Consider the following 13947-nt stretch of genomic DNA (forward strand, 5'->3'; position numbering starts at 1 on the left):
CTCCCCGTTCGTCCCAAGCTATTATTCCTGCCCTCCGTCCCTGCACTGGAGAAGGATCTTCACGGTCAACTGCAGACACGTCCTGGTTCAGGTGACCTCACCCGAGGCAAAGGGCGGCTGCCTTCACCCCGACAGGACTGAAATGGGTCTTTCCCCAAAGGGCCACTTACTGAACAGTGTTTCCAGTCGAACCAGACAGCGGATGAAATTGTTGAAGTCGATGGTGAGCTCATCGTCTGCAAAGCGAGCGACGATGACCTGGTGGAGCTGACGGGGCAGCTTGAAGCCTGTGGTGGGATGAACAAGCGCATGGCCTGGGTGTGAGCGTCAGACGGCGCCCCCGCACCTGCTCCCGTGCCCCCGCACCCGCACCTGCTCCCGTGCCCCCGCACCCGCACCTGCTCCCGTGCCCCCGCACCCGCACCTGCTCCCGTGCCCCCGCACCTGCACCTGCTCCCATGATCCCACACCTGCTCCCGTGCCACGGACGGATGCACGGAGGTGGCCCTTCAAATCACAACAACTGCCTTTGTCCCTGGGCGCTCTCCAAGGGACTGTCGTGCTTTGTGAAGCTGGTGCCTCCTGTCCTCGCTCCTGATTCCGGTTTGCTCGCCTGGCCCTGCCTGTCTCCTCACCGGCTGACACAAGGCTGTCCGGCCCCACTGCTTTGCCCTGATGCTCGAGCTTCCTCTCCTGTCTCTCACTCTGAATCACCTTGGACACTAGACTCTGCTGGATGCATGTGGCAGAAACTGTTCATTGTAAACTAGCATTATTTCCCGCCCTTTTCACAGCAGCAGAATTTCTAATAGGCCATGGCTGCCTGAAAGTGAGACCACATTTCCCGCCTCCCTTGCAGCCCGCGGAGGGCCCGTGACTAAGCCCTGCCATTGGGACGTGTGCCCTGAAAGGTAAGGAGCCTGTCTTTCTCTGCTGTCCACCTGTGGCCAGAACCTCGTGGTGGCAAGCCAGCGTGGCCAGCGTGGTCCCGTGGGACTTAGACCATTTGGGAGAAAAAGATGGTTGTTTGGGGTCTCTGTGGCAGGATTACATCCCAACCAGTAGAGTGGAGAACCCCACGTTGTGTGCGAGGGACTTACCCAAGGGGGGCGCCCAGTGTGCTGAGAACCGGCTCTGCCCGCCCGATCCGCCAGGCTCTTGGAAGGAAACTTGGACCCAAGAGAGCATGGCGGGCTTTTACTTTACCAGTTAGCTTTTAAAAGGGGGATGGAAAGGATGTTTGTGCTGAGCCAACACTGCTTCATTTAACGGGAAGTAAGTGCTCACACGTTCTACACGTAAAAAGTCCTTACCAGCTTCCTCTAACGCCTTCCGCATCTCATAGGAGTTCATGGTGCCCGACTGGTCCACGTCGATTTCTCGGTAAATTTTCTGGAACAAGCAAAACAGTTACAAGGACCGTAAGGCAAAGCCAGCAGGTGACGAGTTAGCGCGTGCCGAACGGAGTGGTCACGAAGCTTCCTAGCTCTGCCTCTCATCTGGCCTTGGAACGTCACACGTTTCTGCCTTAAATAGCTAACGGTGTCCGCCTCTCTCAGCGGGCTGGCTTGTACATGTGCCTGTTGGTCCACTAGCCAGACACCGTGGGCCGGTGTTGTGATGTCACTTTTGTGCCCGAGCTGTCAAAGTCCAAAGGACAAAGGGTACACAGCCTCTTGAGGACACTTTCAGGGCGGCTGGAAGGTGACCCGTTTCTGGCCACTAGCAGGGGAGGGCGGGGAGCAGACCACGTCCCTTGCACAGGCTCATCTTTGCTGTTCGCACTGCCCATCCTGCCTCTGGGGGTCAAGTCCCCACCCCTAGGGATGTCCTTCTGCCCCCATGGAGGGGTGTCCCCGCACCCACGTCCCTGACAGCCCTACGCGCCCCGCCTTCCGCCCCCGGGCACCCACCTGGTACTTCTGGATCTTCGTCCAGAGAACGTAGAACTCCTTCAGCCCTAGCTTCCCGCTACCATCTGACTGCCTGCTGTTAAGGACCACCCCTGCAGTGCATCCGTGTGGACTCCCTGTCACCGGATGGCGGCGCCCAGCACGTATTTATAGGGAGCACCAGCTGAAGCACCTTGCACTGCACTCGGGCCAGAGCTGCATCTATGGGCGGGCGGAGGGCCTGGCGGGGGCCCCAAGCCTGTGGGGAAGGAGACGTCGGTGACGCGCAGAGGCTCCTTGCTGATTCTGGGAGTATTTCTAGGGCCTCGTGTGGGGACAGGAGGTGCTGTGAGCCCCCAGGACTAAACTTCCAGCAGCTCAGACCAACCCCTGCCCCCAACGCAGCGAGGCGGGTGGGTGGGTGGCCGGGGAAGGAGATGCCCACGGCAGGCGGCCCCGTGCCTGCAGATAGAGAAAAAAACCACCACCAGAGAAAAACAGATTCACGGACGGTCGGGGGATGTTTTCCACGGCCCCTCAGGAAACCAGCCGGAGCTGCTGGGGCCCAGCCGGGCAGGCGTCCCCCACCGGCCTGTGCAGGGGGCTAGGGCTTCTCGTGCTCCCCACGGGGGTTCTGAGCAGGACGGGCAGGGGCCCAAACACCCCGTCTGTACTCTGCAGCACCGAAGGATACATCCAGCATGTCCACCATGATTTTGCAGGTCTCGATGCTGAAGCCGTCCGACTTGATGTCCTGGCCTAGAAGAAAAAGTAAGAGCGATGGGAAAATCCCTGGGGCCGCGCTGTCCCGAGGCCCCCCCCCGCCGGACAGAAACGCATGTCTGTGCTTCCAGGACTGGGGTCACTTCACCTACTTCCCGTGTCACGGGGGCTCACGGGGTCAGAGGGACAGAGCGGAGCGTGTATTTGCCACGTCAGCCTGTGTCCCCGCGGACCAAGAAGCCCCAGGACCAGCCTGCACTCCACTAGGAGAGGGGGCTACAGGGGTGGAGGGTGGGCGGCAGGAGACCCTGGTCCCAAGTGGGGTTCTGGTTCCCCACAGAGCACGAGAGACCCATCCTTTGTCACGTCCTTGCAAACACTGTGATGTAGCCTGTCTCAGAGCTGCCCTTGTGGGCACAGACCTCTTCGGACCCGGGCGGAGGCCGGGGTCAGCCGGCGGCTGGGGAGGCTGAGTCCCCCGGGGCCTGGCTCTTCCCCGCCCGCCCAGCCTCTATCTGTGCGGGAACAAGGAGGCTTTGACGGTCGCACGCCTGAACAGCTCTGTGACTTCACCCGTGCCTGGCAGCCTCCAGGCCAAACACCACCTCTTGTCCTCGCCCGGCCTGCCTGGGAGGAACCGGTTCCGTGCGGACCCTGTGCCGGGCACACTGCGCACGCGCTCTGGGGTGGACGACCCGGCCAGCTCCGCCCTTCTACAGAATTTGCTTGTGTGTCAGGGGTTAGGCCGGCTTCTAGGTCCCAGGCCCCACTCCAGCTTTGCTCGTTCTTCCAGGAGGCCCGGCAGCCGCCTCCACAGCCCCGGAGTTGCTGGCCTGGCTCATGGCTCGAGCAACACGTCAGACGAGGCTCCCTGGCCCGCACACCGGGAGACACTCGTGAACTGTTCCTGTGGTTTGAGCCTGAGATGGGCTGTCTGTCCTTCCACCCTGGCAGCGACCCCGCTGAACAGCCGGGGTTCAGGGCCGGCTCCACCCTCCTTACCTGCCGCTCCTCGGAGGCCGCCCCACGGCGCCCTCACGGAAGTTAGGTAGTGATCTACCCACGTTACAGGCGAGGAAAGAACCCACCAGTGGTGGCAGCTCGGCTGCGATCTCTGACCTACGCCTGGACACCTTTGTTCTTTGTTTCTGCCTGGTGCGGGGCGGCGGGCACAGGTGCTGAGGCGGGAGTGGGTGGCGGAAGGGCGCAGGGACCAGGGCCCCGCCAGGAGGGCACTTACGCTTGGCCAACACTCTCCTCAGGATGGTCTGCAGCTCAAAGGCGGAAATCTCTGTGTCCTGTGGACACGAAGCAGAGTGTGGTTACCCCAGGGCCGTGGGACCATGGAGGCCCGCCCCGGGTCAGGTGCAGGACACTAAGCCCCCAGACCCGCCTGTGAGTGGCATGTGCACACCAGCTCGAGGCCGACCTCAGGCGCCAGTTCCGAGCTTGACAATATCAGGGATAAGTCTCCACTCTATGCCCACGTGTGGCCCCATGCAACTCCGTCCCCTTTGAGACTCGGATCTGGCTTCCTGTAAGGCCGTTAGTACCGGCTCCTCCGAGAACCACCCGGCACTCTCTCCGTGGCCCGGGCTCCTGGGGTGGTCCAGGTGCCCCTGGGCACGCACACGAACTGCGTAATGGGGCGCAAGCCCTGAGACCGGCCGCGGTCCCATGTATGACCCAACCAGCGACCAGCGCGGAAGGGAGTCTCTGTCCCTCAGAGATGGACGGCACTCTGACGGGGAGGCCCAGGTGAGCTGGCTTCCCGTGTGCGATGGAGGGAATGGCTTGCAGCAGCCCGAGGCCCACATGGCTCGGGGACGCAACATGGCCCTCGGTGGCTTGCATTCTCGAGATTCGAAACCCTTCTGTCTCCCCGGGTTAGCTTTGTGAAAATCAAGGATGAGGTCTGAGCCCCACGTCCCAGCTCGAGCGGAAGGGACGAGCCTGGACCCTAGAGTGGGGAGGGGCATGGGTGGAGCTGACCGCGAGCCAGCAGCCCCCCACGGGGGCAGGAGCCCGAGTCCATCCGTGATTCCCCCCTGCTTCTGTGGTTTCCTCTGCCCCTCCGACTGGAGTCCCGTCGAGGATGGGACTGTCTCTCCCTCGCAGCGACCGCACAGACACCCACCTCGCCTGCTAACTGGGCAAACAGCCTCCTGAACCCGTCCTCGATGTCGTCCTCACTGACGTCTATCTGGAAGGGGAGGTGGGCGTGGGAGCCGGTCAGAGCCAGGAGGGGGCCTCCCCGCCTGCCCCGCCTCCTGCGGCCCCGAGGGCCAAGGCACGGGCCTGACACAAAGGACAGTGAAGAACGAAGGAAGACTGTTTTCTAGAGAAAACACTAGAGGGATGGAAACTGTGTGGGAGGGGTTAGTGAGCTCCTCATGGGGTCTCCTCTGACCCGAGACCAGAACGGTCCTCTCTGGTCTATGCTAGTGGGGATTCAGAACCAGAACCTAGCCAGAATGTTCTAGAAGGCCTGCGACAGCGGCCCTCTGGGACTGTTCGGTCTCTCCCTGGGAACTCAGGACAAGCACAGTGCGGCGACCGAGAAGCCGAGAGTTATCAGGTCCAGGAGAGTGGGAGAGCCTCCCTCGACTCTGGATTTCTTGTGGGTGGGCCTCGTTGGAGACCCCGAGCCCTCCGGAGTCACTATTTCAACAGCACCTCTTGGAGCCCTCGGGGCCTCAGGAACCTTGTCGCCCAGCGTTTTCATTTTACGAATTAGGAAATTGAGGCCCAGGAAGGGGAGTCATGGGAACCCCGAGTCCTGCGCAGCAGGGATGAGGGCCGCGCCATGGTCAGCGCGTGCGCCAAGGCGGAGCCTTGTCTGGAGCTGTGGGCACAAGGTCCTGGGGCCACCTAAACCCTGGCGATCCTGTGTTGTCGCTCTGGGCCCTGCGTCATGTGGGGCAGAGCGGGGGGATCTGGGGACTGCACGCACCTCGTCAAGGTTGGCCTCGATCTCGTCATCGACAACCCTGGAGACAGAAGGAAATCGTGTCACCGAGGTTATCCGCACCCAGTGCCGCGTGCAGGGCCAGTCCTTCTCTGCAGTGAGGGGACTTCAGCTTCAGAGGGTCCTTCCTGGTCCCCGGGATCCCACACCAGGCCACCGAGGGTCCAGTCTGCCACGCCCGGGTCTCACCAAAGCCAGCAGGCCCGCGGCTGGGCTGAGCCAGCCGGTTGGGCACACGGTCCTGGGTCTTTGACGGGAGCATGCAGCAGTGGCCGTGTCCCCTGCTTCCCATCCGCTCAAAGCCCCTGTGGTCTTTCAGTAAAGCCTCCTTCGGCTAAGCTGCCCTAGCCGGACCAAGTCTCCTGCAATCAAGCGCCCCACCGAAGACTCGGTCGAGACGGCGGCCAAAGCGCGAGAGGCCGCTGCGACAAGAGGCCATCCTGACGGTGGCATCAGCTGGAAAGGGCCCAGTGGGGTCCAGTGACCACTGAGACCATCACACCCTGGCGCTCGCGGGCGCTGGGCAGGAGAGGGGGACACCTGCGTGGCCCAGGCTCTGCCCCTGACAGGACCGGGAGGGCCGGGTTCCCAGTCCGTGTCGTTAAGATGAACTGGACGACCCGATGTTGCAGACACACAACTGTGCTCAAACCGCAGAGACCCTGAGTGACAACACTCCAGTCCTTCACGACCCCACCTCCCCCGCTAACCCTGGAAGCTGGCAGGTGTCGCAGAACGAGACACGCTCAGAGGACGCGGTGATCCAAGGGTCAGGGAGAGGCCCGCGGGCACAGGGAGGGCGGGGCGGGCAGGCCACCTACTGGTAGTCGGCTTTCTTCTCCGAGAAAACGCGCACGCAGAAGTCCCCGTCCTTGTTGGGCTCGAAGGTGGACGGCACCAGGATGTACTCTCCCGGGGGCAGCTTGAAGCGGTTGAGCACCTCGCGCAGGTTGATGAAGGTGTCGGACCGCTCCCTCGCTCGGTGCGTCAGGAAGAAGTTCCTGCTGAGGTGGATGCTGGTCTGTCCGTACATCTGATGGACAAACAGAAACGGGGGGGAGTCGAGGGCAGAGCGTCTGGGTCGCTCCAGATCAGGAGAACGAAGGGCCCGGGGGGACTCAGGCGTGTGCACCAGGGGGCCCCACGTGCGCCCAGCTCTGCAGAGACGCCCCATCTGCACACAGAGACCCTCGGCGTTCCTCACGGTGACTCGGGGCGTGCGTGGTGCATGACACACAGACGGAGGCGAGGACAGGGCCCGACCGGGGATGGCAGCCCAGCTCAGCTGTGGTCAGTGTGACCACGGCAGGGCCAGGACCCGCAAGCGGCACTGCCTGACCACGTGGAGCGTTATCGCCGGGGGCCAGATGCCCCGCGTGCCCCCCCGTACAGCTGTGGCCCTGATGGACCTGCTAACACCAGCTGTGGGCCTACTGCGTGCTCTCAGCCCTTCACCTCGTCCCTAGGGTCCCACGAGGTGGATGGTTGGTCAGTTTTACGGAAGAAGCAGCCGAGGTCCAGAGAGGACCCGTAGCTTGTCTAAGGTCACACAGCCTGCAAAGGGCAGAGTTGGGAACTGGGTCCAGGCCTCCCTCTGCTCCCACGCCGTCTCACAGACCGGGCGGTTCCTTGTTGCCCTCAGGCTTGTTTTAGGAGATCTGCTGGACTCTGCGAAGAGCCTCCTGTGGTCCTGGGACCTCACATCGTCTGCCCAGAACTAAACCATGCACAGGCCCCGCGGGGACTGCCCGGGAGCCCTGGCCCTGAGCTCCGACGAGCAGGGCCTGGGACCTGAGCCGCCTCACCAGGGCCCAGAGGGCATGGGGCCTCATCCTTCACAGGCACCAGCCCCTGCCCAGGCCTCACAAGACCCCCGAGCCAGCGGTCTAAGCCTTGTGCCCGTTGGGGACCCTGCGCCAACGTCTCCAGACGTACCTCCTCTGGGACCTGCAGGGAGAGAGGAGAAGGCGCGTTGCTCAGCTGTGGGGCGGCTGCAGACAGGCCTCACCACGGTTGCTGGGTCAGGAGCTTTGTTTTCAGCGTGGGCACCGAACGTGGGGCCCACCCATCAGACCCCAGCCAAGTGGCTCTGGTTGGTGCTGCAGGGACGAGTGGGGAGGGTGCAGGGGTCCAGCCCCAGACGGGCGGGGGCAGCCGCCCTCTGCCTGGGGCCGAGCTGGGCTTTCTTGAATGTGGCTTGAAATGAAAGGACGTGCAGGAGTGAGTGTGCGGAGTCCGTGCTCCCTGTCCCGAGCTGCTCCCAGGCCCCACGCCGGGCTGGGCTCCTACCAGCCGGACACTGGGGCAGTTCCTGCCCTCACGGTATTCCCAGATGGGGCCCAGGAAGCTCTGTTCTCAATTAAGTCTCCTCTGTTCCAAGGAGAGTGGTGCCAGGCCTGGGGGGGTCTCAGGAGACGCAGGAGGCCCCTACAAAGAGCGGACTATCTGGGAAGCTGTGGGGGCCCAGGCAATGGCTTGGCACCTGTGGGGACCTCGTGACTTCTCCCAAGACTGGCCGGGCCCGGTGGCTGGCTCTCGTGAAAGCTTCGCTTTTCCGTGGCCGAGCTCCCTGTCTGGGGTCCCACCTCCTGTCCTGCCTCCAGGGCTGAGACGCGGGCAGGAGGGAAGGGGGCAGTCCCACTGCTGTGCCGCCCGCACCTCATAGATGCCAAAGCCGATGGTGTGCATGTCCTCGCCCATCTTCCTTTGCCTTCGCCGGTGCTTCTGGATGAGACCCACCAGGAAGGTGCAGCCGCTCTCCCCGTTCTCCTGGTCCTCGTCCTCCTCCTCCAGCTTGATCAGGTACTGAGGGTTCATCCAGAAAGTGTCTGCGCCCAGAAAGGGGCCAGACCCCGTTACTCCAGAGCGGGAGGCCTGTGGGAGCCCTGCCCCAGGGCGCCGGTGTGCAGGGGCAGGGGACCCCATCCCCTCCCCACTTCCGAAACCCATTTACAGGAAGGACCTGAGATTCATTCACGTTTAAGGGTAATCGTGCTGACTGCCTCCCTCTCTAACGGGATAAAAAACTCTGTTGGGGAAAGAAAGGCACTGTCCAGTGCAGGGCTCTGTGCAGCCCTGGCTGCCTGTTCTTGTCAATAAAGTTTAGGAACACAGCCATATCCATTCATTTAACTGCCTTTGGGCTCCAGCCGGGAGCGTGACAGAAACTGACGGCTCGTGAAGCCCCAGATATTTGCCATCTGGCCCTTGAGAGAGTTTGCCGACCCCTGATCTAGCGGGTGGGGGAGAGATTCTTGTCTGGGGCAGAGCGGCTTCCCGGCACCTCTGGAACCACCACTTGGTGGCCGCATGCTTGAGGTGAAGGGTTAGAAGCTCCGGGGCTGGAGGGACCTGTCCTCTCGCCCGACGACCTGCTCTGCGGTCTAGGATGCCGCTGGGACCCTCAGGTCCCTCATCTGCAGCAGAGGATCCACACGTGACCCAGACTTGCCACCACAGAGTCCTTCCAGACCAGCTCCACGGCCAGACTGTGCGCTCAAGTCCCCATGAGCTTGCGGCCCCGGGCAGCTCACTCAACCTCTGCAGGCCGGAGCCCCTCATCTCAAAGATGCAGCTGACGCATCTTTGTGTCGTGGAGGCCAAAGGACTGGCCTCTAGAAACCCCTCGGGACAGTCCCTCGGGCCCAACGTGCGGGATCATGCGGACTCCGTTTCTGGGGCGCTAGGGGAGGGGCCCCGGACCACAAGGCAGAAGGGTTGCGGGATCGCGGAGGGAGGGGCCTGGAGTGCGGGCAGTGGTTAGGGCCCGTGGGTGAGGTCCCTGCGGGGCCCGGCTGCCTGGGCTGCCCGTGGTCAGAGTGGCCGTGGACAGAGTGGCCGCGGGCGTGAGCTGGGACCGGGCGTGGCGGGGCCTTACTCGGGTAGTTCCGGCAGCCTCCCGCGGTGGAGCCCCGTCTCCAGTTCCCGTCCATCTTGGTGAGTTTCCACTTCTTGTAGGATTCGCTGGTGAGGGTGTCGGGGGTCAGGTTGCAAATCTCTAGGCGGGAGTAGTGTCTCAGGAAGTCACTGAAAGACATCCTGGCAGAGGCGAGGACATGGGCACCCAGGTTACAAGACGACCCCCGGACACACCTTGACCTTCCGCCAAGGTCAGACAGGGAGCCGCGGAGGCCGGGCGGAGCCGGGAGCCAGGCGGCGCAGACGCAGGTGGGGGCGGCCACGCAGCCGTGGCCCAGCCCTGCTCTCCTTAGTGTTGGGATGACCCTAGCAGCTGGGAGAACAACCCCTTCTCTCCCGTGGGATCTGAACGGGCTTCTCTGTGAAGCTACTCAGCTTCGAAATCCCGCTGTTGAGAGGGGCAAATGGGGAAGGTGCACGAACAGTTTCATTCAGGCTCTTCCAGTGGATTTAGGAGAACAGAAGCAGCTCCCACGCCCCCGTGCCCCCAGCAGGATCATCTGGCTCAGCTCCCGGTAGAGCCCCTGGGCAGACCCCCTCCCTGAGCCCTGACGGCCTTACCAGAACTCCCCGTCCTCCTGCCGTTGGGTCAGCTGCTCCCTCACCTCAGGGTCCACAGTGTTCCAGTTGGGGCAGCTGGAGACCAGGGGACAGGACGGGCGTTAGAAGAAGCCGGCGCCGGTGAGGGTGCAGGCCCGGAGACACGCTCCGGTGCCTCGGAGGGCCCAGACTGCCCTGCAGGGAGCGGCGCTCGTAGCCGTGGGCAGGGTGGGGAGGGCAGAAAGAATGCGGCCTGTCGGAGGGAGAAGGGTAGTGCAGGCGGCCCACCCCTGGCAGCTCTCGTAAGGGGAACCGAGAGTCCCCCAAGTGGCTGAGCTGGAGGCACCCGACCTGGCCGCGCCCCCCTCCCCACCGCCCCGGGAAGGCCAGGCCAGCAGGGGACCACGTAGGAGACAGCGTGCACCGCGAGCTGATGGAAGGGGCCCGACTGGCTAGAGGGGCACCTGCCGCGAGCGCCCCCAGGGCGGGGACCTTACCGCCCAGCACGGCCGCCAGCCTTGGGCCCTCCTCCCTCCTGGCCCCCCAGAACCTCCTGGGGAGGGCACCCCGCTCACCCGTCACTCCACTTCCCGGTCCACTCCACCTCTCCCCAGGGGTTGCGGATGCGGATCAGCTTCTGCAGGCTTCCCCCACTCTCGACCTGAAGACGGGGAACGGGGAGCAGACGTGGAGATGGGGGTTCAAGCCACGCCCAAAGCCCCTTCTCCACGAGCCAGGAGGGGTCGGGTCCGTGTTACACAGGGGGTCACGAAAGGGAGAAGGGCTGGACCCCAGGCCCCTCGCAGCTGCTGAACACGGACCGCTCCCAGGGTCCGGCCCTCAGGGGACGCCGTGAGCCTGAGGCGCCCACACATGGTGCCCCCGAGCCTCCTGACTAGCGAAGGCCGTGCTGCTCTCTCGGAGCTCGGGGAAGCCTTGCCCTCTGCCGCAGGAAGTGTGTGGACGAGATGTGGACGCCCTGCCCGCATCTCCGCGAGTCCTGGGTGGTGGGCGGTGCTACGGAGGATGCGTGGCACTGGGAAGGGGTAACCGCGGACGCCGCGTCAGTGACACAGCGCCCTCCCTCCGGGGGACGTGTTTAGGAGCAAAATGTGGGCTCTGCGACTCTCGGCTCGCAGACCCAGAACAGTCTGGGAAACCACATTTGATGTTTACCATTATTCTGTTCTCCCAGCGTTTCCGTAAACTTGAGCTTTTTCAAAATAAAAAGATGTATGTGTGTCGGGGGTGGGCGGAGAATGAAGTGAAAACTGGAGCTTGAAAACACCACCGCGAGCCCCGGGCGTGTCAGAAGACGCGGGGCTCCGTGCTGGGCCTGAGGCCAGCTGCTCACCCGCCCGTGTGGTGTTCACGGCGGCGGCAGCAGCGACGCGCGGGTGTGCACCTGCCCCAGGCCGAGCACGTCGCACCGGGGGCCAGCCCCGGGGGGCGCTGTCCCTGTTTGACTTGAGGGCGCTCCGGGACGGAGCGTTTGAGGAACGCGCCCGGCCAGGCAGGCAGCTGGTGAGAGGTGGTCAGACCAGGAATTCGGGCGCTGACGCTATTGCGAGGTCAAACGAAAAAGCACTTTGTGCAGAGACTCCACCCTGTGCGGCCGCGACCCGTTTTCGAGTTTCTCATCGGTCCCTTAGAGCGGGGCGATCGCGAGCCAAGCGCAGGGAGAGGCCGAAGCCGGCCTTACCTCCTCGGCCCCGGTGACGGAGTATGCGTGCCCCTTCACCAGCTTCTGGAATGTGATGGCCTCGGAGTCTGCCAGGCTGGTGATCTGCAAACACGGGAGGAGTCGGGCCCCTGACGCAGCCTTTCTCTGCCTCGCCCTGCCCCCTCCCATCCACCGGGCCCCCGCAGCGGCTCTCAGATGGCGGGGACAGCCCAACCAGTGGACGGGCATTCACGACCCTCTGCAGGACCCTGGGGCGGGGCTGTTGGCCCCGGGCTCGGCACAGACCCCGGGGCGGCATCGGGTGGCCCGAAAGCCCGTGGTCCAGGCCGGCCCCACTGCGGGGTTCCCCGAGGACGGTTCTGTGTGTGGCTGCCTGCAGGATTTGCTCCTGCTCTATCAGAACTTCCTCGGGGTCCCCCCGTCCCCCCGACCACAGGGAGGAAGGGAGGCTGGTAGGTCTGTCTCAGTCAATGGGAAGAAGGGCTGAGGGCAGGGTCTGCATAACAAGCCAGAATCCCTGCCTGGAGTCTGGTAGAGAGAAGACCACAGGCCGAGCCCCAGCCTGGGCCTGACGCGCAATCCCAGTGCAGTTTCAGCCTCCCCAGAAACCGGCTTGGCCCGCACGTCTCCACCCCCGGAGACGGGGTCGCCCGCAGGATGAGACCCTCCCCCAAGGAACACGGGGGCCTCCCAGGAGCAGACTTCCCGCCCCACCCTCTCCTTGCTGGACGGGGTGCCCCCCGCTTCACGAATCACCTAATAAAGCCAATTACATCTTCATGTTCACTAGGTTGAGTTTTGTTTTTCAGCACATCGGACAGAGACTCCAGCCCCAAGAGTTGGGGCTTCTCTCTCTCTGTCCCCAGGGAGAATGCGTCCCGGGTGGCACAGGGCTCGGGAGTGGGCTCAGCCTCTGTCTGGAGGAGGCCTGGGGACAGGATGGGGTGCGCACCGCCCTGCTTCCGGGGAAGCCTGCAGGCAAGGCCACCATAAGGAAACAGCCCCTCCAAAGCCTCCCACAGGCCCGCGGACGCGGCAGCCGAGAAGAGGAAGGCTGCCGGGCTCCAGGCCACGCGGACAACCTGGGGGCAGGGGTCTGCACGGGGTCCCTCCCCCGGGACCAGCAGAGGGCAGGGGACTTGCGGAACTTGTGGTTGGGGCTGATGATTCACAGGAGGTGCCCTCGCCCCACCAGCTGTCCCCCACACCGCCTGGCTGTTGCCGGCCACCCCTCGGTTCCAGGTGACGCCCAGCGTGGTGGACGGGGAAAGGCTCGCGCCCGCTAGACCACACGACTCACATCGATGGAGCAACCGAGGAGGGAGCCTTTCTGCAGAGCCTTCTGGATGATCCTGAACAGGTTGGGAGGAGCCTTCCTGAGCTCGTACCACTCGGCGATGCCCCCCGTGAAGTCCTCAAAGCCCTCGGTGGTGGCGCCCCCCGAGAGTGCTTCGTAACAGCCGTTGACCCTGAGGGGGGACAGATGCTGCTGCCGCTTCTCGAGGTGCCCCCCACCCGACTCTGACCCCATGCCTCCTTGGCTGGGGGCTCCAGGGACCCTCCCCGCAGATACCCCGGGGCCTGGGCTCCGGCAAATCTCCTACAGTCTGACAGGTGGAAGGCCCTGGGAGGTCATCTGGCCCGACCTCCCGTACTGTTTCTGCGTCCTGACAGCAAAGAGCTGCACGGCGCACCGGCTGTTTGGCATTTACAGCTTAGAAAAGACAGCAACTCGCTAATGAAAGCGGTTCTACGCGCAGTACGTCCCGTGGCTTCTAGCTGGGTGACGGGGCACGTGATGGAGACATGGCTCCTGGACCCCAGACTCTCACAGCTGGCTGCGGAGAGCTTGGCCCTCCTCCCTGGCAGCGGCTGCGAGGGACAGAAATCTCTGGATGCAGGAGAGCCCGGGCGGCCCTGGTGGGGGGAGGGGGGCCTGCGGGGAGGGGGTGGGGGGCTGCCGCGGAGCTCACGGAGGATGGGCAGCCGGGGTGGGAAACCATTGCTAATCGCACACCCCACACTCTGCACAAGTTCCCGAGCTTTTCATCCCTCTGCAGGAAAAACTCTGTTGCCTTTAGCTGACAAAAACATCCCCGACCTGCCAAGGAGGTGGAGGTCGTTCTCAAGGTCAGCTGTCCGCGCCACAGCCGTTCCTGCACATGCGGCTAATGTGGTCAACATGGCGAGCACGGTCACTGACCAGGGCACGGCGTGGCCAG

General features: G+C 63.7%; 1 protein-coding gene across 1 annotated transcript in view; it reads right to left on the reverse strand.

Moving 5' to 3' along the window:
* The window catches only part of CAPN2 (calpain 2), a 40223-nt gene that overhangs the window by 2227 nt on the left and 24049 nt on the right, over positions 1 to 13947 (reverse strand). Inside the window, exons 5-19 of the mRNA XM_032393925.1 lie at positions 13026 to 13194; positions 11744 to 11827; positions 10617 to 10702; positions 10063 to 10137; positions 9461 to 9621; positions 8242 to 8411; positions 7519 to 7530; positions 6405 to 6616; positions 5569 to 5605; positions 4753 to 4818; positions 3856 to 3913; positions 2587 to 2651; positions 1914 to 1982; positions 1314 to 1392; positions 171 to 287 (exon numbers count right to left, since the gene is read on the reverse strand). Of these exons, the coding sequence (XP_032249816.1) occupies positions 171 to 287; positions 1314 to 1392; positions 1914 to 1982; positions 2587 to 2651; positions 3856 to 3913; positions 4753 to 4818; positions 5569 to 5605; positions 6405 to 6616; positions 7519 to 7530; positions 8242 to 8411; positions 9461 to 9621; positions 10063 to 10137; positions 10617 to 10702; positions 11744 to 11827; positions 13026 to 13194 (1460 nt within the window). The remainder of the gene's footprint in view (positions 1 to 170; positions 288 to 1313; positions 1393 to 1913; positions 1983 to 2586; positions 2652 to 3855; positions 3914 to 4752; positions 4819 to 5568; positions 5606 to 6404; positions 6617 to 7518; positions 7531 to 8241; positions 8412 to 9460; positions 9622 to 10062; positions 10138 to 10616; positions 10703 to 11743; positions 11828 to 13025; positions 13195 to 13947) is intronic.

The sequence above is a fragment of the Phoca vitulina genome, unplaced genomic scaffold (genome assembly GCF_004348235.1).
Source record: "Phoca vitulina isolate PV1807 unplaced genomic scaffold, GSC_HSeal_1.0 scaffold78, whole genome shotgun sequence".
NCBI lineage: Eukaryota > Metazoa > Chordata > Mammalia > Carnivora > Phocidae > Phoca > Phoca vitulina.